Source organism: Ranitomeya imitator, chromosome 1, assembly GCF_032444005.1.
Source record: "Ranitomeya imitator isolate aRanImi1 chromosome 1, aRanImi1.pri, whole genome shotgun sequence".
Classification (NCBI taxonomy): Eukaryota; Metazoa; Chordata; class Amphibia; order Anura; family Dendrobatidae; genus Ranitomeya; species Ranitomeya imitator.
In genome coordinates, this window is record NC_091282.1 from 336,511,901 (window position 1) to 336,539,234 (window position 27,334).

The 27,334-nt window shown below is 42.8% G+C and overlaps 3 protein-coding genes across 4 annotated transcripts in view; 1 reads left to right on the top strand and 2 right to left on the bottom strand.

Annotated features, from left to right (window-relative positions):
- MVK (mevalonate kinase) overlaps positions 1-545 on the bottom strand; it is a 45,337-nt gene extending 44,792 nt beyond the window's left edge. The window contains exon 1 of one of the 2 annotated variants that reach the window (XM_069759390.1): positions 421-542. In XM_069759390.1, the coding sequence (XP_069615491.1) occupies positions 421-469 (49 nt within the window). In that variant the 5' untranslated portion in view covers positions 470-542. Of the gene's footprint in view, positions 1-420 lie in introns of both variants that reach the window. The other variant, XM_069759407.1, reaches the window with a different exon arrangement.
- On the top strand, positions 73-24,558 carry MMAB (metabolism of cobalamin associated B). Its single transcript, XM_069759428.1, has 9 exons — positions 73-223; positions 12,153-12,214; positions 12,302-12,395; positions 15,899-15,956; positions 19,478-19,550; positions 19,930-20,027; positions 20,154-20,218; positions 20,349-20,408; positions 24,103-24,558. Exons 1-9 carry the CDS (start codon positions 135-137, stop codon positions 24,188-24,190), a joined length of 687 nt encoding a protein of 228 aa, XP_069615529.1. The 5' UTR covers positions 73-134; the 3' UTR covers positions 24,191-24,558.
- Positions 24,559-24,724: 166 nt separating this feature from the next.
- Positions 24,725-27,334, bottom strand: part of LOC138671338 (aldehyde dehydrogenase family 3 member B1-like) — a 51,959-nt gene continuing 49,349 nt past the window's right edge. The window contains exon 10 of the mRNA XM_069759440.1: positions 24,725-25,188. Coding sequence (XP_069615541.1) covers positions 24,992-25,188 — 197 coding nt within the window. The 3' untranslated portion in view covers positions 24,725-24,991. The remainder of the gene's footprint in view (positions 25,189-27,334) is intronic.

Consider the following 27,334-nt stretch of genomic DNA (forward strand, 5'->3'; position numbering starts at 1 on the left):
CAGCGTGCTAGCAGCAGCGCCAATCGCAGAGCTTCTGACTAATAAGCGGAGATTGGGTGATATAGCCAGAGGTTCCCGACCAATAGGGCTTGTGTGTCCCAGTGTGGGACGACGTGTGGGCGGTGCGTGGAGCGATGGCAGCAGCTCGCTTGTTATTACGGAGAACTCTGAGAGGAATGGCCCGGGGAGGGCGTCTGTGCAGTAGTAAGGGCGCGGACGGGAGGTGAGAGCACCGTGCGTGTTACGCCAGCGTATGCCTGATACCTAGGACGTACATATGCTGCTATAGACTGCGCATGCGCATACCTAGTCCATTCCTCATCCATTACTGTCTCTATCCTGTCCCCGGATATACACAATGGTATTGTGTCCTCACAGGGGTCCAAGAGATAAGGGGGGGGGGGGCTGCTGCCTCCATACCAGCTGTGATTGTGCTCTGCAATGAGCTGTCGGACTCCAGTGGCCCCATATATAGTCCGTCTGTGGTTTCCTCCTATGACTTGGTTGTGCTGTTCCTGTTTATTCCTCCTAGGATCAGTTGACAGGTGGGCGTTACCTATTGGGGGAGTGTCCCTGACACTGCCCAATCAGTGCTGCTTGTGTCAGACTGCAGACACGCCCCTTTGTTGAAGACTAGTTAGAGATTTCTCATTCTGCCCACACATATGTAGGAGAACGGCACCGCAAGAAGCGATGCTCCACAATTCACTGGGGTTTCGTTGGAAATGCTCATATTTACTAACACAGACATCAGGAGACGGTGGGACGCTTTCAAAGAGATCTAAACTGGATCCAATAACCTGGGACCCCTGCCAACACTCACTGGGTAGCATAGGTGCCCTTGTTATACCCAGGAGGTGGTGGGTGCAATAACTGTCACTAGCTGAGCCTATGGGGGCATACTATTGTGTTCCCATTGTGTCTAGTGCAGATGTATTTCCTATTCCATATTCATCACTGTGCGCTGAGAAGTTATAAGAATCCTTCAGCACAAAACGACCGTGCTAATCACATGCTTGTGCTGGGTGCACGGTTGGCGTGGCCGGAGCGTTCAGTGCACCGCGCCACTTACTGGGGTTCTATAGCCACCTCTTTTTCCTATTTGGACAGCTCTGGCTTTTATAGGAACCTAATGTAATAAAATACATAGTTTTTAAGCTCATAGTATAAAAAAAATATATATTATGGGGTCAAAAGTTGCTAACTGCCTGCCTGTTCTACCCGGCACAGAGCGCCGTTCCTTCCGGCAATTCAGCTGCTCAATGTCAATAGATCAGCTCTTCGTCTTCCTGTCTGCGCTATGGACGGGCGTCACTGCCAACGTCATGCTGAGTGACAGCCGGTTACCCACAGGCAGCAAGGAGCCGCCTGTCACTCAGCAGGCCTCATCAACGGAGCGGAAGAGAAGGAGCTACTCTTCACAACGTGACGTTAGCGGGAGCTGCTGACCTGCCGGCTGAAGCGTTCTGTGACCACTCTGTGCCGGCAGAGATTGGCACTGGGCACAACATACAGGTAGCACCTACCTGCCTCCTGCCCGCTTTTTTTTTTTTTTTTTTTTTTTTTACTATGGGCCTAAAAGCTAAGTCCTGGATGAACCCATTAAACGCTTAGCCTGCACATTCATAATCTGTATTTTATGTGCAGATTTTGCGGCTTATTGTGATCGGATTTCACCCCACTGCACTGAAAATCTGCCATGGAGATGTACATTCTGCGGATGTACAATCTCACCCATTAGTCTGGTAGAGTAATCCAGCATACCAATATCAACAATATTGGTGAAAATAACTACGCCCCCGGAAGAAGCCAGGGCGAAACGTACGTTGGGGTGAGGAGGGTCTCCGCGGCAGTTTTCTGGCATCCACACTGGCAGTGTCATCCTTGTGCAGCATCCTGACAGGTAATACATTGGTGACCATGTATTTAGACAGAGACTGTGTACCATTACCACTGTGGTTGATAGTTTTCCCGGGCACATAGCGTTAGTTATTTTCACCTATATTGTTGATATTGGTATGCTGGTCTTGAATGACATATGCCAGTGTGTGATTTTTCAGCTCTAGGTCATTTTTTGATATAGGTATAATTGTTAATATACCACCCCTTATAGAATGGATTGATACATCCACTATGTTATGGGGTATTTATTTAATGTCATAAGTGGAGTTACATACTTACCATTTTTTATAAAGTGTATTGCCATACTGTCTGGAGCCCCTCCTGCTGGATGTTTTGTTATGATTGTTTTTTGTCATATATCCTTTTAAATAATCTTTAATAAACTTTGGTGATTGTAATACTATGGTTTGCTTCTTTTGACTACTTAAATAGTAAGTCTTTTTTGTGATTATGTATTGTTGAAGTCCCATTGTGGTTATATATAGGGACTTTTTTTGATTGCACTATTTATATCATATTAAGCAGATTTCATTGTTAATGTCATAGATTAATGTTCGGAAACTCTTGTAATAATTCCAGTGTCTTTACTAGATAATGAAGCAGTGCAGATCATCCTGTATCTGTGCCTTGCAGCACCATAAACTTGGGCTTCATGTGTTATGTATAAATAAATTTGATAAAATAAAAAAACCTTGCCTTGGTGGTCCTGGCTATGTGCACATCTACATTTGGTAAAATCTTGAAAGCACAGAGTGCTAGATATGGTTAGGGGTGGACAACCGATAGGAGCGGATGTAAAACAGATGACAAGTAGTGATGAGCGAGTGTGCTCGTTACTCAAGATCTCCCAGCATGCTCGGGTGTTCTCCAAATATTTTGGCGTACACAGAGATTTAGATTGTGTCGCCGCAGCTGCATGATTTGTGACTGGTAGACAGCCTGAGTACATGTTTGTTAGGGAATCCCCACATTGATTTACGGCTGCTGGACAGCCTGAATACTTCAGCTGTGGGGACACAAACTAAATCTCCAAGCACTAACAAATACTCGGAGAACATCTGAGCATGCTCGGAGAACCCAATTAAACGAGCACAATCGCTCGTCACTAATAAAAGCCGCCATCATCTGTATTTAATCAGTTTTTTTTTCTCCCAACAAAAAGGGGTGAGGGGAGGGTGTGGGGTGTTTTGGAAAACATTGAGGGCAGAGTGACTCGAAGAGACAAACACAGAACAAGAAGAGAAGAAATCATGAAGATGAGCAGAGACCACAAACACGATCGCAGCCCGGTAATCATGGCTTACAATTGATTTACCAACTGTACTGATTTAAATTTTTATTATTTTTTTTAAACTGTTCTATACTTTTTTTATGGCTTCCAGGATGACAGCTAAGACCAAATCTGGGAATGGCCCCGGGTAATTTCCTATAATTTTATATTTTGCAACTAATATAGTACAGAGGCTATAACCCATTTCTATGATATTTAGATCCGCAAAAAGGAACACAAGAGTGAAAGTGAAAAGATTCCGGTCAGTGTTCACCACTTGATTGAATTGGTGAAGCAGAACCCTCCCCTTTGGGATCAGACAGATCCAGGTCACTCCTACCGGATAGTCACCCGTCGTGTATGGGAATCTATTTTCCAGGCTCTGGTTCCAGAAGGGGCTGACTTTTTCTGGAAAAAGAAGGTGTTGTGTTGTATGGTATATGCAAATATAAGGAAGCTACAGTTCTGTATACCTAGTTATATTTATATGGATGAAGAGAAGGGAATTCAGTACCTGGAAAAAAGGTAAAATAATAGGCTAATATACTTAATCCCATTTATTTCCACATCATATCCTGGAAGGTACCTGTAGACATGATGGCATTGGCGCTTCTCGCCTATAATTCAGAGTATTGCATGTTTCAAAACAGCTGCTAATCCCTTTATCTGTTCATAGAAATAATAATATTCAGTGTTAGTATTTGGTCCTAAGAACCCAAAAGTCTGCTCCTTTGATCAAAAATTATATGGTTCATGCTGGAAAATCTTTAAAAGAAAACTTATTCATGGTGCCCAAACCACAGGCTTGTTTCAGAGAAAACTACCGGCACTACCCTCAGCTGGCTTCTCCCCACACGGCTGTGGGTGATTGACGGATCTCTCCCTGATCAAACATATGAAAAAGACCGGTCAATCAACTAGAGCGTTGTGAGGAGTATCTTTAAACTGTGGCCCGATTCATCTAGACCGGCATGGTCTTAAGGGGGTGCGTTGGAGTCAGATACTCCAGATTAATGGAGAGGTTCATGCCTCTTCATGAATGTGGAGTGTCTGACGAGTGTTGGGCTGCTCAGTGTGCCGTGTCAGAAATCCTACTCCAGTCAGGTAATGGAGTGACATTTCTATCATCATGAATGCCAAAGCTTGTCATAAATTAGACGAGACAAGCTGTGACGTTTCGCCCATTTGGTCGGAATTGGGACAGACTGGCGTGAAAATGTTGGCATAACTCAGAGTTGCTCCTAAATTTTGCAACTTTTCCAAGCTTTTTATGAATCGGGCCCTATGTTTTTTAAAGCCTACCTTGCTGCAGTTGTCCAGCCAGGCTCCTATTCCTAGAGCCCATGGTTTGGCCAGCATGAATGGATGGACAGGTTCCCTAGTGCTTCAATCGTAGGTTTTAGTTTTATTGTCAAAAAATAACTACACGTGGGCCAGTGCTGAATATAGTACTAGATTCCCACAAGTGCTCGTAATGTGGGACATATTTTTGTTTATGCCTTTTTGGGGAGTAGTAAGAGATGTCTGGCAATCTGATAGTGGGCATGTAGAGACCGTTTTCTGAGGCCACTATCCAACATCCTACGTGACATATGTTATTATATACAATTATTAGGTTCTGTAGAAGGACGTAGATCTGGGGATTTATTATGATGGAATATAGGCTGAACTGGATGGACAAATGTCTTTTTTCGGCCTTACTAACTATGTTACTATGTTACTATATCCTGATGAATAGGATGTCCTATAAATTAGAGGAGACCAGCTAAGCATCAGATGTATGCCTGAGAAACTGTCCCGCATGTTTGTAGCGGCTTCTCTCCAAGCCTCATTATCAGAACAGTATCCCTGGTATATTATTACCCAATTCAGGTTTAATTGTAACACACAAATCGTTGTCTTCAACAGAAAAGGAAATACAAACAAGATGGCGGTCCCTTAGACCGTTTTATGCGGGATTTTGCAGAGGAGAGGAAGCTCCCTAGCGGTGTAATGGCCCCAAAAGGAAAAACTACACATATATGAAATGTCATGCATTTACCGCCTAAGGTTTTCTACCGATGTGCTTGAGTCTGACTCGGTCTCCTCCATATGAACTGGAGCCTGACGAGTCAGCCATGACTGCGGCGGAGGAGAATGATATGCTTCGCTCAGGTCCATCTCAACCATCCTTCATAACCCACCCTCTGGAGACACTACAGCGGACAGTTCGGGGATCTAGAAAAGGAATGGCGGCCAGGAAGAGCAGAAGAGAAGTGGCTGACTTGGCAGATAATGTCCTCATGAAGCTATCAAACATGCAAGAACAACAGGTCTCCTATCGGGAAGAACAGAAGGACCAGATGTGGCAGATAGCGCAGAGACAACAATGTGATAAGGAACAGTAGATCTCCATCCTCATTAGGACCCTTCTCTAAGAGAAATGTCACCTCGGTGGAAGGCCGAATGTAAGGTGGCCCTGATGACTATAATGACCAAATTTACTACTCCCACCATTGACTCTTCATTTTATGACCCTACTGTACTGGCACCCAATTCTGCCCACACTCAGGTATGCCCTATTTGGGAATTTCTCCTACGCTGCTCCAATAATATGCAGACAGATTAATATGGGAATAAGGCTGGTTTCACATTTGCGGCCGGGAGGTCTGCGGATGGCAGCATACTTCCTCCCTGAAGCCCCACCTACGCTCCGCCTACTTCTGTATGTGTTCTGCGTACCTATCTTTAACATTGGGTACGCAGGGACATGCGTTGTATGTGGATGCGTCCGCATGCGGCGATTTGAGGTGTGCGGCGACCGCACGAAAATGCTAAATTTTGCGTTTCTATGCGGTCGCCGCACACTTCAAATCGCTGCATGGGGCATAGGCAGGACGTCGGGGAGGAAGTACGCTACCATCCGCAGCCCTCTCGTACGCAAATGTAACATAGTAACATAGTAACATAGTTAGTAAGGCCGAAAAAAGACATTTGTCCATCCAGTTCAGCCTATATTCCATCATAATAAATACCCAGATCTACGTCCTTCTACAGAACCTAATAATTGTATGATACAATATTGTTCTGCTCCAGGAAGACATCCAGGCCTCTCTTGAACCCCTCGACTGAGTTCGCCATCACCACCTCCTCAGGCAAGCAATTCCAGATTCTCACTGCCCTAACAGTAAAGAATCCTCTTCTATGTTGGTGGAAAAACCTTCTCTCCTCCAGACGCAAAGAATGCCCCCTTGTGCCCGTCACCTTCCTTGGTATAAACAGATCCTCAGCGAGATATTTGTATTGTCCCCTTATATACTTATACATGGTTATTAGATCGCCCCTCAGTCGTCTTTTTTCTAGACTAAATAATCCTAATTTCGCTAATCTATCTGGGTATTGTAGTTCTCCCATCCCCTTTATTAATTTTGTTGCCCTCCTTTGTACTCTCTCTAGTTCCATTATATCCTTCCTGAGCACCGGTGCCCAAAACTGGACACAGTACTCCATGTGCGGTCTAACTAGGGATTTGTACAGAGGCAGTATAATGCTCTCATCATGTGTATCCAGACCTCTTTTAATGCACCCCATGATCCTGTTTGCCTTGGCAGCTGCTGCCTGGCACTGGCTGCTCCAGGTAAGTTTATCATTAACTAGGATTCCCAAGTCCTTCTCCCTGTCAGATTTACCTAGTGGTTTCCCGTTCAGTGTGTAATGGTGATATTGATTCCCTCTTCCCATGTGTATAACCTTACATTTATCATTGTTAAACCTCATCTGCCACCTTTCAGCCCAAGTTTCCAACTTATCCAGATCCATCTGTAGCAGAATACTATCTTCTCTTGTATTAACTGCTTTACATAGTTTTGTATCATCTGCAAATATCGATATTTTACTGTGTAAACCTTCTACCAGATCATTAATGAATATGTTGAAGAGAACAGGTCCCAATACCGACCCCTGCGGTACCCCACTGGTCACTTCGACCCAGTTAGAGACTATACCATTTATAACCACCCTCTGCTTTCTATCACTAAGCCAGTTACTAACCCATTTACACACATTTTCCCCCAGACCAAGCATTCTCATTTTGTGTACCAACCTCTTGTGCGGCACGGTATCAAACGCTTTGGAAAAATCGAGATATACCACGTCCAATGACTCACCGTGGTCCAGTCTATAGCTTACCTCTTCATAAAAACTGATTAGATTGGTTTGACAGGAGCGATTTCTCATAAACCCATGCTGATATGGAGTTAAACAGTTATTCTCATTGAGATAATCCAGAATAACATCCCTCAGAAACCCTTCAAATATTTTACCAACAATAGAGGTTAGACTTACTGGCCTATAATTTCCAGGTTCACTTTTAGAGCCCTTTTTGAATATTGGCACCACATTTGCTATGCGCCAGTCCTGCGGAACAGACCCTGTTGCTATAGAGTCACTAAAAATAAGAAATAATGGTTTATCTATTACATTACTTAGTTCTCTTAGTACTCGTGGGTGTATGCCATCCGGACCCGGAGATTTATCTATTTTAATCTTATTTAGCCGGTTTCGCACCTCTTCTTGGGTTAGATTGGTGACCCTTAATATAGGGATTTCATTGTTTCTTGGGATTTCACCTAGCATTTCATTTTCCACCGTGAATACCGTGGAGAAGGTGTTTAATATGTTAGCTTTTTCCTCGTCATCTACAACCATTCTTTCCTCACTATTTTTTAAGGGGCCTACATTTTCAGTTTTTATTCTTTTACTATTGATATAGTTGAAGAACAGTTTGGGATTAGTTTTACTCTCCTTAGCAATGTGCTTCTCTGTTTCCTTTTTGGCAGCTTTAATTAGTTTTTTAGATAAAGTATTTTTCTCCCTATAGTTTTTTAGAGCTTCAATGGTGCCATCCTGCTTTAGTAGTGCAAATGCTTTCTTTTTACTGTTAATTGCCTGTCTTACTTCTTTGTTTAGCCACATTGGGTTTTTCCTATTTCTAGTCCTTTTATTCCCACAAGGTATAAACCGCTTACACTGCCTATTTAGGATGTTCTTAAACATTTCCCATTTATTATCTGTATTCTCATTTCTGAGGATATTGTCCCAGTCTACCAGATTAAGGGCATCTCTAAGCTGTTCAAACTTTGCCTTCCTAAAGTTCAATGTTTTTGTGACTCCCTGACAAGTCCCCCTAGTGAAAGACAGGTGAAACTGCACAATATTGTGGTCGCTATTTCCTAAATGCCCAACCACCTGCAGATTTGTTATTCTGTCAGGTCTATTAGATAGTATTAGGTCTAAAAGTGCTGCTCCTCTGGTTGGATTCTGCACCAATTGTGAAAGATAATTTTTCTTGGTTATTAGCAGAAACCTGTTGCCTTTATGGGTTTCACAGGTTTCTGTTTCCCAGTTAATATCCGGGTAGTTAAAGTCCCCCATAACCAGGACCTCATTATGGGTTGCAGCTTCATTTATCTGCTTTAGAAGTAGACTTTCCATGGTTTCTGTTATATTTGGGGGTTTGTAACAGACCCCAATGAGAATTTTGTTACCATTTTTCCCTCCATGAATTTCGACCCATATGGACTCGACATCCTCATTCCCTTCGCTAATATCCTCCCTTAAAGTGGACTTTAGACAAGACTTTACATAGAGACAAACCCCTCCTCCTCTCCGATTTTTACGATCCTTTCTAAACAGACTGTAACCCTGTAAGTTAACTGCCCAGTCATAGCTTTCATCTAACCATGTCTCGGTTATTCCCACTATGTCAAAGTTACCTGTAGATATTTCTGCTTCTAGTTCTTCCATCTTGTTTGTCAGGCTTCTGGCGTTTGCGAGCATGCAGTTTAGAGGATTTTGTTTTGTTCCAATCTCCTCACTGTGGATTGTTTTAGAAATGTTCTTACCTCCCTTCTGAGTATGTTTTCCTGGGTCGTCTTTGTTCGAGTCTAATGTTTTTCTTCCCGTCCCCTCTTCTTCTAGTTTAACGCCCTCCTGATGAGTGTAGTGAAACCAGCCTTACCGTAACTCATTAAGGGTTGTCCGCAAGTAGACTTTCCCTTATTTCTTGGAGGTGGAGAAAGAAATCTCAACTCCTAGACAAACGCCGTTCCTCCTTAATCAACAATGTGTCTTTTGCCATTCCCTTGACATCTAGATCCAGTGCAGCATCACGTTTAGTAGCACACCCATTAGTGGCCGCTGATCGGGCTGCAACGTTCATGATTAGTTAGGAGTAGAGTTGAGCAAATATTTTGTTCGGATTACGATCGCCGGTGAATATTGCATTTGCAATATTCGCCGAACGCCATTGGAGTCAATGGGAGTTGAAATGAGCAAATATGTTCGTAAACAATCGTCAAACATAAATGTGACATGAATATAGCAAATTTGGATTCAGCAATCATTTCCGAACATATTCGCTCATCTCTAGTCAGGAGAAGACACTGTTGCGATCTAATGGTGTGCACATAGCCATAAAGGCATGGTTTGGTCTCCCTGCTGCAGTTGTACTATTTTGTGTAGGAATTTGTCAAGTAACATGCTTGTTGTCAGTGAATGCAAAAAGTTTTCTGTTTATATCACCATAGGTTATTACAGCTAAGGAATTCATGCAACTTACGTCTTGATAGACAAAGCTTTGTTTTTTACTGACCCTTTGAAAGAAATGAGATGTTTCACACATGTTAGAATCTTGTATGCTATGAACCCATATTCAGGTTTTTAGTTTCTGGATTACTGCAAGAATGTTCTTTCTTAATAAGCATATTTTAAAAATGAAGAACTAATGCACACAGCGTACGTTGTTACTACCCAATGAATTACGTTTTATTTACAAAAACCTCGTTAAAGGGAATATGTGATCAGGAAACCAACTGTACAAATCAGGTTTATATGTTAGTGTATTTATGCATTATTTTTCTTACAATAAGACGCACACTACGTTTAGACCGCAGAAAATAGGAAAAACACTTTTCCCATTAATTAAAACTTACCTAGTGACGGTGTCATTATTATTAATTTTGGTGCACTATGGTAGAATAGGGAGGTAATAGATCTATTATTAGTGTTTCTCTGCAGTGTATAATATATATATATTTTATTGTTACATATGCATACACACAGCTCTGCTACATGTGCACGGTTACATACACACATCTCTGCTACATGCACAATTACACACTCTATATATCACCACATCTTGCAGTTCTTTGCAGGCATGTCACTGTTAACATGACCTGAAAGGTCCTTCAGCTGCTCAGGCCATGCAGCTTCCGTGCAGTCTCCATGATGAGTCCCGGGGACTTCCTCTCCTTCTCGGCACCAGTAACATAGATGAGTGCAGAGTAGGAGGAGAGTGGGCAACTCTATCATTGGGAAGGACGTTGTGCCATAGTCTCCTCCATCACAGGAAGCTGCTTCCAGACTATAACATGCACACACATATTAGCAAGAGTTTTTCTTGCTAAAAAGTGTCTTGTAGTCTGAAGAATGGCATTTTTTTCATATCACAATTTGTATTAATTAAAAAAAAAAAAACGTTGCAGTTTTCACACTGGCACTAGAACTTTTTTTTTAGGCTATGTGCCCACGTTGTGGATTTCTGCGTGGATTTTTCCGCTCAGTTTTTGAAAAATCCGCAGGTAAAACGCAGTGCGTTTTACCTGCGGATTTCCATCATTTTTTGTGCAAATTTCACCTGCGTTTTAACACCTGCAGATTCCTATTGAGGAGCAGATGTAAAACGCTGCAGAATCCACTCAAAGAATTGAAATGCTGCGGAAAATAAACCACAGCTTTTCCGTGCAGAATTCTCCGCAGCATGTGCACTGCGGATTTTTTTTTCCATAGGTTTACATGGTACTGTACAACGCTGCAGATCCGCAGGCAAATCCGCAACATGTGCACATACCCTAAAGGTACCGTCATATTTAGCGACGCTGCAGCGATCTAGTCAACGATCCCGATCGCTGCAGCGTCGCTGTGTGGTCGCTGGAGAGCTGTCACACAGACAGCTCTCCAGCGACCAACTATGCGAAGTCCCCTGGTAACCAGGGTAATTAAGCTAAGCGCAGAGCCACACTTAGTAACCAGATGTTTACCCTGGTTATCAGCGTAAATGTAAAAAAAAAAACAAACACTATGTACTTACATTCCAGTGTCTGTCCTCCGGTGCTCTGCTTCTCTGCACTGTGTAAGTGCCGGAAAGCACAGCGGTGACGTCACCGCTGTGCTCTGCTTTACGGCCAGCCGGCGCTAGTGCAGAGAAGCAGAACGCCGAGGGACGCGACAGACACCGGAATGTAAGTATGCAGTGTTTGTTTTTTTTAACGTTTATGCTGGTAACCAGGGTAAACATTGCTGAATCGGCGTCACACACGCCGATTCAGCGATGTCTGCGGGAGATCCAGCGACGAAATAAAGTTCTGGCCTTTCTGCTCCGACCAACGATGTCACAGCAGAATCCAGATCGCTGCTGCGTGTCAAACACAGCGATATCGCTAGCCAGGACGCTGCAACGTCACGGATCGCTAGCGATATCGTTGTTAAGTTGGCCAGTGTGAAGGTACCTTTAGACTCAAGCTTCCTGATCTGTTTTAGCATGCAAATTGCTTAGGAAATCCACATGTCTATTATCATCAATGGACTGATTCAAATCCTATCATATGTATTGAAGCATCTATTGAGCTTGTACAAAAGCCATTGTGAAAACAGGGCAAGCAGGGTCCGCTGTGAGATTGACTTTTGAGATTACTGGGTCCTGTGTTATCAGCTGTAGTCCTGTCTGTGAAGATAGTGAGACTTCTGATAATTCTTCGGTAAAGAACAGGAAGATGGAGTATAAAATATCCCCGATGGCAAGTGTGAAAATAGCAAGATTTCAATCATGACTTAATCAATAGGCGATTTTCTGATAGATTTTTTTTTTATATACTTAAAGCGAATGTAAGTACCGTACAATAGCAATTCCACCGTCATTGTCCTGTGCTATATTTTCTTTCAGTTCCTCTCCAGAAAATAAAACAGAGAAGATCCCAAAAATCTACACAAAAACAGGCGATAAAGGTCTTATTCTTAAGCTATTCTATTAGGATATTAGATTTGATTACTGACCATTATCGCAATAAGTGATATACATTGTCTAAACCGTAGGCTTCTCAAGTACATACACAGGAGAGCGGAGACCTAAAGACAACCTTGTGTTTGAAGCCCTGGGCACCACCGATGAGCTGACATCTGCCTTAGGGTAAGTTCTGATTGTATGCACATGGGCCCTATAAAATAAAGCCTTACAACAGTGATCGAGAAATTAACTTGCCTAGGTTCCTATGAAGCTATTGTTTTACAGTAAACGGTAAGAGCAGAACTTTCCACCTTATTCTAAGATCTTTCCAGTCTTGAAATTTTTATTTGTGTTTATACACATACGGATTGATAATGGTTTCATGAAAAATACATTGTACAAAACTTTCAAAGGAGACTAGTGTTGTTAATTTTCCAGACAGCCTCTTAAAGGCAATTCCTTACAGTAAACATTTATGGCCTAGCTACAAGTGAGCTTTCATATTCTTGCCCACGTTCAATGGTTCCATCGGGGCTTGTGTCCAAACCTCCTCAAAATGGGCATGCGCCAATGGGGGCCTTGATTATAATGGTGCCGATAGCCAACATGTGCTCCGTTGTGCTTCGTTTTCTGGTCCCATAGGTGCAGAACTGCCATAACCTTCTCCCTGTTGTACCAAGCACATCATTGTTCGTGATTTTTGACAGCTGCTATCTATGACTAGAAAAAAAAATGAAATGGCAACGATGCATCAGAAAGATGAAGTATTGTGGCCCCAGTTATGTTCGCAGGTTTTTTTTGGAGGCATATAAAAATAATGCATTTTTCAAACAAACTGGTTCTGGACACATTCCTTGTTTTTGGAGGGTTTTTCTTTCTTGAAGAACTTAATTTCCTAAAAGTTTTTTTTGCAGCCCTTTGATTGGACAATGCTAGTTTGGAACAGAGTCCATCAAATTCCTCTTCACTTAAGTGACGTACACTTTTTATTTTCCACCTGATTTAAAAAACTTCTTCCTATAAACAAAGAAAATTAATTATAAATAGAAAAAGTTCTCTTAAGCATTTGAGGAACATTTTGGGCAGGAAAAAAATTGTTAAAGCCCTGGGTTTCCATTTCTTTTGTGTTGTCCATGGGGACCAGATGTGCAATGCTAGTGAATTCTTTCATTAGGCCACGTGCACACGTTGAGTATTTTACATCAGTATTTGTAAGCCAAAACCAGGAGTGGAACAATCAGAGGAAAAGTATAATAGAAACATATGCAGCACTTCTGCATTTATCACCCACTCCTGGTTTTGGCTTACACATACTGAAATACTCAGTGTGATTATGGCCTTAGATATTTTTTTTGTATTTGTAAGATACAGACTTTTGTTTTTTTAAGATTTAACAAGTTCTAGGCATTTTTTTTGCTCTTCCCTTTGATTTTAGATAGAAAAACTTGTTATACAAAAGAAAAAAAAACTGAATTAATGTTTTGCCGCTTACATTGCTTATACTATGTTGAAGACGTGCAGCTGTATGTCGGGAAAAAAGGGATGTATTACAGTAAGGGTATGTGCACACAGTCTTTAGAGCAGGTCTGCTCCAAATTAAAAATGCCTGAAACGGACTTAAAGGGAACCTGTCACCCCGTTTTTTCAGATTGAGATATAAATACTGTTAAATAGGGCCTGTGCTGTGTGTTCCTATAGTGTATGTAGTGTACCCTGATTCCCCACCTATGCTGAGAAATACATTACCAAAGTCGCCGTTTTCGCCTGTCAATCAGGCTGGTCAGGTCGGGTGGGCGTGGTGACATCGCTCATTTCTTCCCCAGCTTTCCGTTGGTGGCGTAGTGGTGTGCGCATGTTGCAGTGACGAATCCACTGCGCGCACGTGAAGAAGCAGCGCGCGATCTGCGCTATTACCCCCTGTCATCGGTGGGGGCGGCCATCTTCCTGGGGCCGCGCGTGCGCAGATGGAGTGCTCTGCTGCACGGGGCTTCAGGAAAATGGCCGCGGGATGCCGCGCGTGCGCAGAAGAGATCGCGGCGGCCATTTTCCCAAAGCCGAGATGCAAACTCTGCTTTAGGAAAATGGCCGCCACGATCTCTTTTGCGCACGCGCGGCATCCCGCGGCCATTTTCCTGAAGCCCCGTGCAGCAGAGCACTCCATCTGCGCACGCGCGGCCCCAGGAAGATGGCCGCCCCCACCGATGACAGGGGGTAATAGCGCAGATCGCGCGCTGCTTCTTCACGTGCGCGCAGTGGATTCGTCACTGCAACATGCGCACACCACTACGCCACCAACGGAAAGCTGGGGAAGAAATGAGCGATGTCACCACGCCCACCCGACCTGACCAGCCTGATTGACAGGCGAAAACGGCGACTTTGGTAATGTATTTCTCAGCATAGGTGGGGAATCAGGGTACACTACATACACTATAGTAACGCACAGCGCAGGCCCTATTTAACAGTATTTATATCTCAATCTGAAAAAACGGGGTGACAGGTTCCCTTTAAAAAAAATGCTTGAAAGACTAATCATTTCTATTATAAAACCACTTTGCTAGTTACATGTTCAGTCTTTTGACCTTTTGTTTCCCTTTCAGGATTTGGAAAACACCTGGTAAAAAATAAATTGATCATCATACCTTTTGAAGCATTTCTTAATAGAAACTACTGAAACTAGACACTGTTCAATCAAATTGCTGCAAAAATTCTTTGGGGAAAAAAAAACTCAAAACTCCTGTAGAGACTTTTGAAATAAGTTTTCTAGTAGATACCGATTCAGGAAACTCATTTTTTTGAGGGTCTAAAAAAAATTTAAAAAGCTGTGTGTACATGCCCTAAGTGCAGACAAGTAAGCTTTCCCTTGCTGAAAGATCTGCAACAGTGGGGTCGGAGAGTCTTTGGATTCACTCGGCTTATAGGTTAGATTTTCCTGACATACACAGGACCTATTAAAAGGGTTGTCCTATGAACAAAAGTTAATTTTTAAAGTTGATTTTAAATCAATAGATCTTGGAATTATAATAACTTCTACAATTGGATGTGTTTAAAGAAAATGTCCCTGTGCTGAGATAATCTTATAAATGTGCCGCTGCTGTGTACTGTGTAATGGCCGTGTCTGACCGTACAGGAGCATGGTCTGATCATATCACATCTCCTGGGCAGGGGAGGAAGCAAAAGAGAGGATACAGATATTACAGCACGGGGATTGCAGCTGATTCTTTCCATGAAGTAAAACATTGTTTCAAAACAGGCAGGGAAATGTTTTATCTCACAAAAAGATTCAGCTTCTATCCCATGCAGTAATGTCTGTATCCGCTCTTCTCCTTCCTCCCCTGCCCAGGAGCTGTGGTATGATCAGACCATGTTCCTGCATGGTCATACATGACCATTACACAGGGGCACATTTATAAGATTATCGCAGCATAGGAACATTTTTTTTTTTTTTAACACCAATTGTGGAACTTAACAGATCTTGGAATGATAAAAAAAAAAAAATCAACTTTTCTTTGTGGGAAAACCCCTTTAATAATAATTAGCATGTAGCCTATGCAAAACTGTAAAGTGGTTTACCACCTTAGAATGTACATATTTGTATAGCAGACTAAGCACAAAAGATTATTACATGCACTTGCAGTCTGGTACCGGAATCCCACATAGCACCTGAGCAGATTTGTTTTTATTTTTAGGTTGGCCAAAGAATTTTGTCTAGATGCAAATCTCCAATGTATCGCAGAACTTGAGAAGGTATCTCTCATATTTTCATTAGGTCAACTAGACTTGGATGTATTTAAGGAATAATCCCTCCATACACTTTAGGGTGTGTTTCCACGTTCAGGAAACGCTGCGTGTTTGACGCTGAATAGAGACGCAGCGTCAAACACGCAGCGTCCAGATGTTACAGCATAGTGGAGGGGATTTTATGAAATCCCGTCTCCACTATGCGTGGTAACACGCATCCGGCGGCCCTGCGATTCCGGACATGCAGCGCGTCTTTTTAGATCGCAGCATGTCCGTATACCTTGCGGCGACGCAAGGTATAACACAGGGCCCTATGTGTGGGGTGCGATGATTCCAGATGTGTGCAATGAACACATCCGGCATCATCGCGTCCCCAGAAGGGGGCAGAGCTAGTTCGCAGCTCCGTCAAAACCGCCGGCCATCCTGAAGGTGGACACGTACCCTTAGATAACTGCCAGTCAGCAGCTATTTCCGCTGCTAGACTTCTCTGCTGGTGGCTTATCTCTTAGAGAACCAGGGAGCGGCAGCCCGAAAATCAGACATGTCAAATGTTTCTGTCTCTTGACGACGCCTATAGGGGGACAGTGGGAAGGCCGTCATCCAGAGACTGTTGGGCAAACGAGTCCATTCTGTATGGGGACCTATACTATAAGGCTACTTTCACACTTGCGTTGGTACGGGGCCGTCGCAATGCGTCGGCCCGACGTACCGACGCACGTTGTGAAAATTGTGCACAACATGGGCAGTGGATGCAGTTTTTCAACGCATCCGCTGCCCAGTCTACGTCCCGGGGACGAGGGAGTTCCAGCCGCGTATGCACGGTCGGAAATGGCGGACGCGACGTACAAAAAAAAGTTACATTGAACGACGGTCCGCCAAAACACGACGCATCCAGTGCACGACGGACGCGACGTGTGGCCATCCGTTGCGATCCGTCGGCAATACAAGTCTATGGGAAAAAACGCATCCTGCGAGCACATTTTGTCCAAAACGACGGATTAAAAAAAAATGCAAGTGTGAAAGTAGCCTAAGAGTCAATGTACAATTCATGCGAGCAGGATTAAGTACAGTAAGTGTATTTTTCTATCATGACAAGGATAGCTTTGTATCCATAGAAAGACAGTAAGCAGAGATACAGAGAATATCTTGAAACATTGTATAACTTTCCATCTCAGAATGACTAACCATTATTTTCTAAAGATGGACTGTCCAGTTAATCATATAACACACCTCATCGTGGCTTCATAACAGCTATAAACTGATAAGGCAGTTGTCCACTGAAATGAAAGAAACAACACAGCTAGCATCTGTCGCTGACTGGAGCTTGCTCAGATTGCTGCTCTTTTAACCATATAAATTCTGCATAAATCAAGGGCATTCAAATGGCCTGTTTACTGGTGTACCACCAGCTACCATGTGGCTCACTGCAACTCAGTCCTCCTGTGAAGCGCAGCCTCTGACTTGGCTCCATAGAAGAATGTCATTTCTACTATATATTACAATACTTTGGCATTGCAGTGTATAACAGGGGTGTCAAACTGCATACCTCGAGGGCTGCACACAGGTCTTGTTTTCAGGATTTCCTTGTACTGCACAGGTGATTAAATTATCACCTACACACAATGATTCCAGCACCTTGTGCAATGCTAAGGAAATCTTGAAAACACGCATGGTTTGCTGCCCTCGAGGAATGCAGTTTGACACCCCTGGTGTATAGTATGAGCAATTAAATGAATGGAGGTTCAAATCGCCTAATTGTGAAAAAATGAGGGGGTTAGATTTAAAAAAAAAAAAATATCCATTTAAATCACTCACTCTCTCCTCTCAAGATAGTGCTTTTAACCACTAAAATGAGGAATAAAAAAAAACAACAACCTAGGTGTGGCATCGCCATAATCGTACGGACTTGATGAATCATATTGTCATTTTTACAACAAATTGAAGTCTGTAAAAACTGAAAAAAATAGCAGAATTTTATTTTTTTTTTTATTTTTTTTTTTTTAAATCATTTCAACCCAACTTTTTCCAGTTTGTCATGGCATAATGTCAATGGTGTTCTTCAAACCTACAAAGTATCACACAAAAACTAAGTTTCACATGGCTATGTTGACTGATAAAGAAAAAAAAATTATGGCTCAAAAATGAAAGGGAGAAACAAAACAAAAGCTCAAAATCTAAACATGCCTCGTTCTTAAAGAAACCTGTCACTATGATACTGTAGCTCAATCTGCAGGCGCATGAATTAGAATAGCAGATGCAGAGTAGATTGATATATAGCTTTGTGAGAAAAGATTCAGTAGGACCTGCACAGTAATAAAAGCACTGCTCCAGCGGTTTTTTATTTCACTGCTGGAGTGGTGTCACTAATCTAAGATCCCTGACCCTAGTGTTATACGTACTAGCCGCCATCTACATCTGTTATCAACGCCACTCCGGTCAGTCTTCTGCAGGTTGTGACCTGCTGGATCACTCCAGTGTTTGCTGGGCAAGCTGGAAGTCACTACTCGGCGAAAGACTATGGGAGCCAGAACAAGGCATTGAGAGCTTGTGATGGAAGCCTAGCTTGTGGTCATAAGATGGCGGCGTTGGGCCGAAGTGGCACCGGGAAAAACTAAAGACAGCGGCAGCTGGTAAATATAGTACTACAGTCAGGGAAATTAGATCAGTGGCACCTAGAGTGGCAAGTTAACTCACTGCTCAATTTGAGATTTTTGGTCCAGTGGGCGGCGCCATCCGTGACTGACAGCTTTCTTTAAGTGTGCATACAGAGATAGCTGTCAGTCACTGATAGGACCGCCTGCTAGACCAAAAAATAATGCAAACATTTTAGACTCAGTATAAAACTATATCAATCTAGTCAGCTCTCCCTTCTATCTAACATATTGCCTGCAGATTGGAATGTATTTTCATGGGACAGGTTCCACTTAGTAAAGGCAGTCATTACCCAGTGAATGATCATTTGCTCGCTTTTCATCGATCTCCTCTTTTAGACAGTATATGGTGACTTTGGTTTCGCTATATCAAGATGAGGTTTCTGCTGCTAAATGAAATCCATCCTTGTTGAACTTTCGGTCAGAAGTTACAACTTTGCCCCATAGGCTTCAATGTAAGTCCCGTGTGACTTGCATGCGAGCTTTCTGTAATTTTACTGTTTATTTACAGCCAAATTACATCCGTTTAATAGCTTTGGGACAGCAGTGACCATATAGCAGTCGCTGCCTTCTGACCTAGAACCAGTGTTTGTTCCCAGCACATCTCCGGTAAAGAGTAATGGACATTGTATACTGGAAGGGGATGAACCATAGCTTGATCATAAAACTTTCAGAGTGATTGAAGCACAAATGCATCAATGCAAGTATGGATATATGATGATCGGCAATATATAGGCATTTTATCTGCCCTTGTAATAGGAATGGTCAGAAGCGAAATACTCCAGTACTCTAGTGGGTAAAGTCAGCTTTCAGCCTCTGGATCTAATGTGCATTTGTACTTGTTAGCAGAGGTTAAAATACATTTTTCCCCAACAGATACAGTGTATGCTGCAAGACATTGGCTCAAATATTGCAACACCAATATCCTCGGCCAGAGAAAGCCATAAAGGTAAATCTATTCGCCATGCAGCTTCTGACGTGAAAAAAAAACAAAAAAAAAAAAAAAGCTCAAGACTAAATTTTCACCAACACTGGGGATGACTTATTGGATGCAGCATTCAATTTAGAGACATAAGGTCCAATATTGGAGCGGAGCAAAAATATTTGCAGGGCACCTGTCCAGTGGCCGGCAGTCCAGAAGCCTGTGTAAGCTTACTAATCAGAAGAAGTGCCAGGGGCGCTGCAGGTAGTCGATGCTTTGCAGGACTTTGGTCTGACAGTCACGGACTACCAGTGCGACCTTGCTGCAATATTCCAAAAAAAATAATACGACAGCCACAACTGTTATATGGTGGCTCATTAATTAGTCCCGACTTATCTTTCTGCAGTGCATACAGCATTTAACGAGGAGCCTATCCGGGAGCTGGAGCAATGGATTGATAAATACACCGATCAGCTTCCGCCACTGACCAGCTTTATTCTACCAGTATGTGCAACACAAAATAGACTTTTGTTTTTTATTTCATTGTAGTCATTAAACATTGTAACAGATAAGTCACATTCTTACATGGGGCTGCTGACCTGAACTAACCACCTGTATTTTTCCTTCTAGTCTGGAGGTAAGGCTAGTGCGTCACTACATGTGGCTCGAGCTGTGTGCCGGAGAGCAGAGAGAGTGTAAGACCTTTCTTCTGTTTTACCCCATTGGTTTTATACCCCCTTCCCCACAATTACACGTGCTCTTTGGGGATCAGCGGTTTATGTCCACTTAAGACATTCACTTAACATAAATTTCCTCTCGTTTTAGAACTTTCAAGCTGCTGCAAACTAGAGAGGCAGATCCAAATATTGGAAAATACTTGAACAGGTATAACATGTAGTTCTTGTTTTATAACTAAACTAGCTGAAGAGCCCGGCGTTGCCTGGGCATAGTAAATATCTGTGGTTAGTTATAGCACCTCACTTCTCTTATTTTCCCATCACGCCTCTCATTTTCCCAATCACATCTTTCATTTTCCCCCTCACATCTCTCATTCCCCCCTAACACTTGTCATTTCAACCTCACATCTGTCATTTTCTGATCACTCCACTATTTTTCCTCACTCCTCTCATTTTGCACTCACACCTTTTCATTTTCACCTCATCACCTCAGTATATACATGTTTGTCATCTCCCTTATATATAGTATACATCTGTATGTCATCTCCTGTATATAGTATATACCTGTATGTCATCTCCCCTGTATATAGTATATACCTGTGTGTCACCTCCCCTGTATATAGTATATATCTGAGTGTCATCTCCTCCTGCATATAGTATATACCTGCATGTCATCTTCTATATATAGCATATACCTGTATGTCATCTCCTCCTGTATATAGTATATACCTGTGTCATCTCCTCCTGTATATATATGTACCTATATGTCATCTCCTCCTCTATATAGTATATACCTGTGTGTCATCTCTCCTGTATATAGTATATATCTGTGTGTCATCTCCCCTGTATATAGTATATACCTGTGTGTCAACTTCTCCTGTATTAGACCTCGTTCACACGTTATTTGCTCAGTATTTTTACCTCAGTATTTGTAAGCTAAATTGGCAGCCTGATAAATCCCCAGCCAACAGGAAGCCCTCCCCCTGGCAGTATATATTAGCTCACACATACACATAATAGACAGGTCATGTGACTGACAGCTGCCGTATTTCCTATATGGTGCAATTGTTGTAGTTTGTCTGCTTATTAATCAAATTTTTATTTTTGAAGGATAATACCAGACTTGTGTGTGTTTTAGGGCGAGTTTCGTTTGTCAAGTTGTGTGTGTTGAGTTGCGTGTGGTGACATGCATGTAGCGACTTTTGTGAGATGAGTTTTGTGTAGCAACATGCGTGTAGCAACATTTTGTGTGTCGAGTTGCATGTGACAGGTTAGTGTAGCAAGTTGTGTGCAGCAAGTTTTGCGCATGGCGAGTTTTGCGCGTTGCGAGTATTATATGTGGTGCCTTTTGAGTATGTGCAAGTTTTGTGTGAGGCAACTTTTGCATGTGTTGCAACTTTTGTGCATGTGGCAATTTTTCCGCGTGTGCAAGTTTTGCGTGTGGCGAGTTTTTCATGAGGAGAATTTTGCACTTGTGGCGAGTTTTGCAAGAGCCTAGTTTTTGCATGTGGCGAGTTCTGCGCGTGGCGAGTTTTGAGTGGCGACTTTTGTGTTTTGACTTTTATGTGGCGAGGTTGGTGTATTTGTGGTGAAATGCGTGCTGAGGGTAATATGTGTTCAAGCACGTGGTAGTGTGTGGCGCATTTTGTGTGTGTTCATATCCCCGTGTGTGGTGAGTATCCCATGTCGAGGCCCCACCTTAGCAACTGTACGGTATATACTCTTTGGCGCCATTGCTCTCATTCTTTAAGTCCCCCTTGTTCACATCTGGCAGCTGTCAATTTGCCTCCAACACTTTTCCTTTCACTTTTTTCCCCATTATGTAGATAGGGGCAAAATTGTTTGGTGAATTGGAACGCGCAGGGTTAAAATTTCACCTCACAACGTAGCCTATGACGCTCTCGGGGTCCAGACGTGAGACTGTGCAAAATTTTGTTTCTGTAGCTGCGACGCCTCCAACACTTTTCCTTTCACTTTTTTCCCCATTATGTAGATAGGGGCAAAATTGTTTGGTGAATTGGAACGCGCGGGGTTAAAATTTCGCCTCACAATATAGCCTATGACGCTCTCGGGGTCCAGACGTGTGACTGTGCAAAATTTTGTGGCTGTAGCTGCGACGGTGCAGATGCCAATCCCGGACATACACACACACACATACACACACATTCAGCTTTATATAGTAGATGTTTTTTTTTTATTTTACCATATCCATTAGTTTTTAGCAGATGCGATCTCATATACATGTATAAATACTCTGTGACCGATACAAAAGACTGGCACATGACTTATTCTTTCCAAAAACCTCACCGATGTTGTGCATTACGTGTGGAGGAAAGGCAGTTTTATCCACTAAATAGGAAAGGGTTATTTACAGTTAGGGCAGTTCACAATATGAGTGCTGTATGTTGTGGATTCTGTGGCCAAGCTCCCTCCTGTGGTCGTGAGTGGTACTTCGGCTGGTTCTGTCTATGAGCTTCCTTTTGGTGGATGAGAGTGGTACTGCGGCTTCTGAGTTTCCTTCCTCAGGTGATGAGGTTAAGTCGTTAGGTGCTGCTCTATTTAACTCCACCTAGTACTTTGATCCTGGCCTCCAGTCAATGTTCTAGTATTGGTCTTGCTTTCTCCTGGATCGTTCCTGTGGCCTGTCTTCCTGCATAAGCTAAGTTTTGCTTGTGTTATTTTTGTTTGCTATTTTTTCTGTCCAGCTTGCTATATTGGTTTTTCTTGCTTTCTGGAAGCTCTGGGACGCAGAGGGAGCACCTCCGTACCGTTAGTCGGTGCGGAGGGTCTTTTTGCCCCCTCTGCGTGGTTGTTTGTAGGGTTTTGTGTTGACCGCAAAGCAATCTTTCCTATCTTCGGTCTGTTCAGTAAGTTGGGCCTCACTTTGCCACATCTATTTCATCTCTGCGTTTGTATTTTCATCTCAACTCACAGTCATTATATGTGGGGGGCTGCCTTTTCCTTTGGGGTATTTCTCTGAGGCAAGCTAGGCTTATTTTTCTTTCTTAGGGCTAGCTAGTTTCTCAGGCTGTGCTCGAGGCGCATAGGACTGGTCAGGAGCGCTCCACGGCTACCTCTAGTGTGGTTGGATAGGATTAGGGATTGCGGTCAGCAGAGTTCCCACGTCTCAGAGCTCGTCCTATGTTTTTGGTAATTGTCAGGTCACTTTGTGTGCTCTGAACTTCAAGGTCCATTGTGGTTCTGAATTGCCTGTTCATAACAGCTGTACCACAGGCGGTAGTAATGGCAGAGTTTAGAACAGCATTTTAACAAAGGGATGGATGTTTTCTCACAACACATGACTCTGCTGGTTATAAATATAGCAATAAAGAATGTATAGCTGGTGGAGAAAGGTTGAATTTAATGGACTTCTGTGTTTATTTTCAATTTATGCAGACATGTACTAATAGGGCACAACTCATTACCGCAGCTGCTTCTGCATACATGTAGTACATGACCAAAGACATGTTGTGTCTTCAAATGCCATTAGGCGAAATACATATCCCTCAGCTTGTATTTGTACCTGTACAGTCCTCTGTACAAGTTTAAGGCGTCTAGGAGGCACATACTATTCTCTTGTTAAATAATATTCAGAGACGTTTGAAAACTTGTATACCCCTAGAGAACCTGGTTACTGCTAGAATGGTGGGGCTACTCACCCCAGACCGGGGAACCTGTGCAAATTCTGTGGGACTAAGATAGCCAAACATTGTGGCCCTCGCAGCAAGCCCCCTAGATGTTACATAGGCATTTATTTTCACCTGTTCTGTGGATAAGTGATCATTTTACACACAGTACAATGGGCAAACTTTAACTGAAGGTTCTCGAATATTTTATCTTAGTCCGTAGACACATAATGCTAGAATTTCCAAATGTTGAGAGTTCTTTTTTGATCTTTACAGGTTGAGCGATTTCCTTTTCACATTGGCAAGATATGCCGCCAAGTCAGAAGGCAGGTCCGAGACAATCTACATTCGAACGTACCCATGAGGACGTAGGGATTGAGACTACACAAGAAAAAAAACAAACAAATTTGTTTTCAGGTCATAAGTTGTCGCATTCACGCTGTGGTCATTTTGCCACGTTCAATCCCAACAGCCTTTGACGTGGAGGCTTTTCCACCATTTCCTTACACAATCACTTAATCGTGAAGGGAAACGGACACTTCACCTGCACGACCATGCTGCCAAATCATATCGGCCGTGCAGACTGGCCCTTCTGCGCTTTTGACAGAGCAAGCAGCAGACTTGAAAGGATCAATGTTGTTTATCATGACGTGTTGCATTGACAATTGTATATACAAGTACCGACATTGGTGCTATTGGTATTTTAATTTCTGAATAAAGAAATTGAAAGGTTCTTGGAGACTTTCTTGAACCATTTTGACACTTGGGGGGGGTCTGACAGTGTGTTTTCACGTTAACACATGGGGACAATATCAGAACTCAGAGTTGATGACCTCATATAAATAGTTTAATTAAAATACATAATTTAATGGTACATAAGCAAAATACAAAATCCTTTAACATTTTATTCTACAGGCCCAATAAGTAACGAGCTCAAAGAGCCAAAGCAGATCAGTGAAAGATACACAGCGGTGTGGTTTGCTTTTCCCCATGCATGTGTACGGAGCTTTGCTTTGACGCCGATTAAAATCATTTATGCCACAGACACATTGCCAATAATCAATACGGGGTAAAGGATTGACATACATTGAAAAGCAGTAACATTCACATGCCTACATAGGACATTGAATGCAGCCTTTAGATAACGGTGGGCTATTAAAGTCTTTTACAAGATGTGGCACCAGCTGCTTGTTCTGGAGAGGGATGTGGCCCACTGCATGAGACGTAGCTGCTTCTCAGCGTATGGAGGGTAGCGCAGGTAAGTCACACATTCAATGGCAGTGCTGCGCAGTAGACAGGCACGGCTGTGAGAGAAGGCGTCAAAGCTGAACTTGCCACCGTAGATGCCTACACCACTGTTCCCTAAACAAATCACAGGCAATAAATGGAAACTAAAATTAAGGCAATCAATAACAAGTCACAGTTTAAAGGGATTGTCCACTACTGGAAACTCAACAGCTCGTCTGCCCATAGTTAAAAAAAAAAAAAAAACCACATGCTTAGTTTGCTCCTGGCCCGGCACCATTCTGCACATCACAAGATTCCACTCACGCAAGAGTGAAACCAGTGGCCGAACAGTGGAGTTGATTGGCTTCAGATGTCACATGAAATATCACATGACTGGAGACAGCGCTGCAATTGGAGGAACTATGCTGGGCCAAGAGGCTAGTGTGCAGTTTTATGATGGCCATAGAGCAGTAAATAAGGGAGTGTCCATTAGGCTGGAAACAGACCACTAAATGGCATCTGATAGGAGAGCCACCTAACACCCTCACCAGAGGAAGAAACCAGGGGACATTAGTGGCAATGTGGGAGAGCAGCTGGTGCCAGTAGATGAGCAAGGTTTTTATCTATGTTAGAACCTTCATGGGTCCATTTTTACTGGAATGAAATGTAATGGACAACCCCTTTAAAAGATGATCAACAAAATGTTGCACAAATAACCCCAACAGTGAAATATGGCAGTTTAATTAGACTAACTTGTGAAAACATGGATACATTTCCTATAGTACCTGCTAATAAGAGAGCAAAATTCTGGCTTTAGGCCAGAGCCACACTAAACGTATGAAAAAAAAAAAAAAATCAAATCTGTCTGAGTCTCCCTGCCGAGAGTCACACGAGTGTAATAGAAGTGTCATGTTCTACAATCTGATTTTTCACACCTAGCATCCGAATGCAGTGCGATTTAAACATTGGCTTTTACATAGAGAATTTCTCTGTCATTTACAAAATAGTTTTCGAAGGAAATATTCATCAAAACAAATTATATTTATTAGCATAAAAGCCAGCAATTCATCTGCCGTGTACAGTAAAATGACAGCATGACAGGTTAAAATAGAATAGATATATACCGTATATACTCGAGTATAAGCCGACCCGAGTATAAGCCGACCCCCCTAATTTTGCCACAAAAAACTGGGAAAACTTATTGACTCGAGTATAAGCCTAGGGTGGAAAATGCAGCAGCTACCGGTGAATTTCAAAAATAAAAATAGATAATTATTTCCCCATAGCTGTGCCATATAGTGCTCTGCACCGTTCATTATTTCCCCATAGCTGTGCCATATAGTGCCCTGCACCGTTCATATTGCCCCATATCTGTGCCCCATATAGTGCTCTGCACCGTTCATATTGCCCCATATCTGTGCCATATAGTGCTCTGCACCGTTCATATTGCCCCATAGCTGTGTCCCATATAGTGCCCTGCACCGTTCATTATTTCCCCATAGCTGTGCCATATAGTGCTCTGCACCGTTCATATTGCCCCATATCTGCTCTGCACTGTTCATATTGCCCCATATCTGTGCCATATAGTGCTCTGCACCGTTCATATTGCCCCATATCTGCTCTGCACCGTTCATATTGCCCCATATCTGTGCCATATAGTGCTCTGCACCGTTCATTATTTCCCCATAGCTGTGCCCCATATAGTGCCCTGCACCGTTCATTATTTCCCCATAGCTGTGCCATATAGTGCTCTGCACCGTTCATATTGCCCCATATAGTGCTCTGCACCGTTCATATTGCCCCATATCTGTGCCATATAGTGCTCTGCACCGTTCATATTGCCCCATAGCTGTGCCATATAGTGCTCTGCACCGTTCATATTGCCCCATATCTGCTCTGCACCGTTCATATTGCCCCATATCTGTGCCATATAGTGCTCTGCACCGTTCATATTGCCCCATATCTGTGCCATATAGTGCTCTGCACCGTTCATTATTTCCCCATAGCTGTGCCATATAGTGCTCTGCACCGTTCATATTGTCCCATATCTGTGCCATATAGTGCTCTGCACAGTTCATATTGCCCCACATCTGTGCCCCATATAGTGCTCTGCACCGTTCATATTGCCCCATATCTGTGCCCCATATATGCTCTGCACCGTTCATTTTTGTCCCATAGCTGTGCCCCATATAGTGCTCTGCACCATTCATATTTCCCCATAGATGCTCCAAATAAATCTGTGCCGCTACTGCTGCTGCAATAAAAAAAAAAAAAAAAGCCA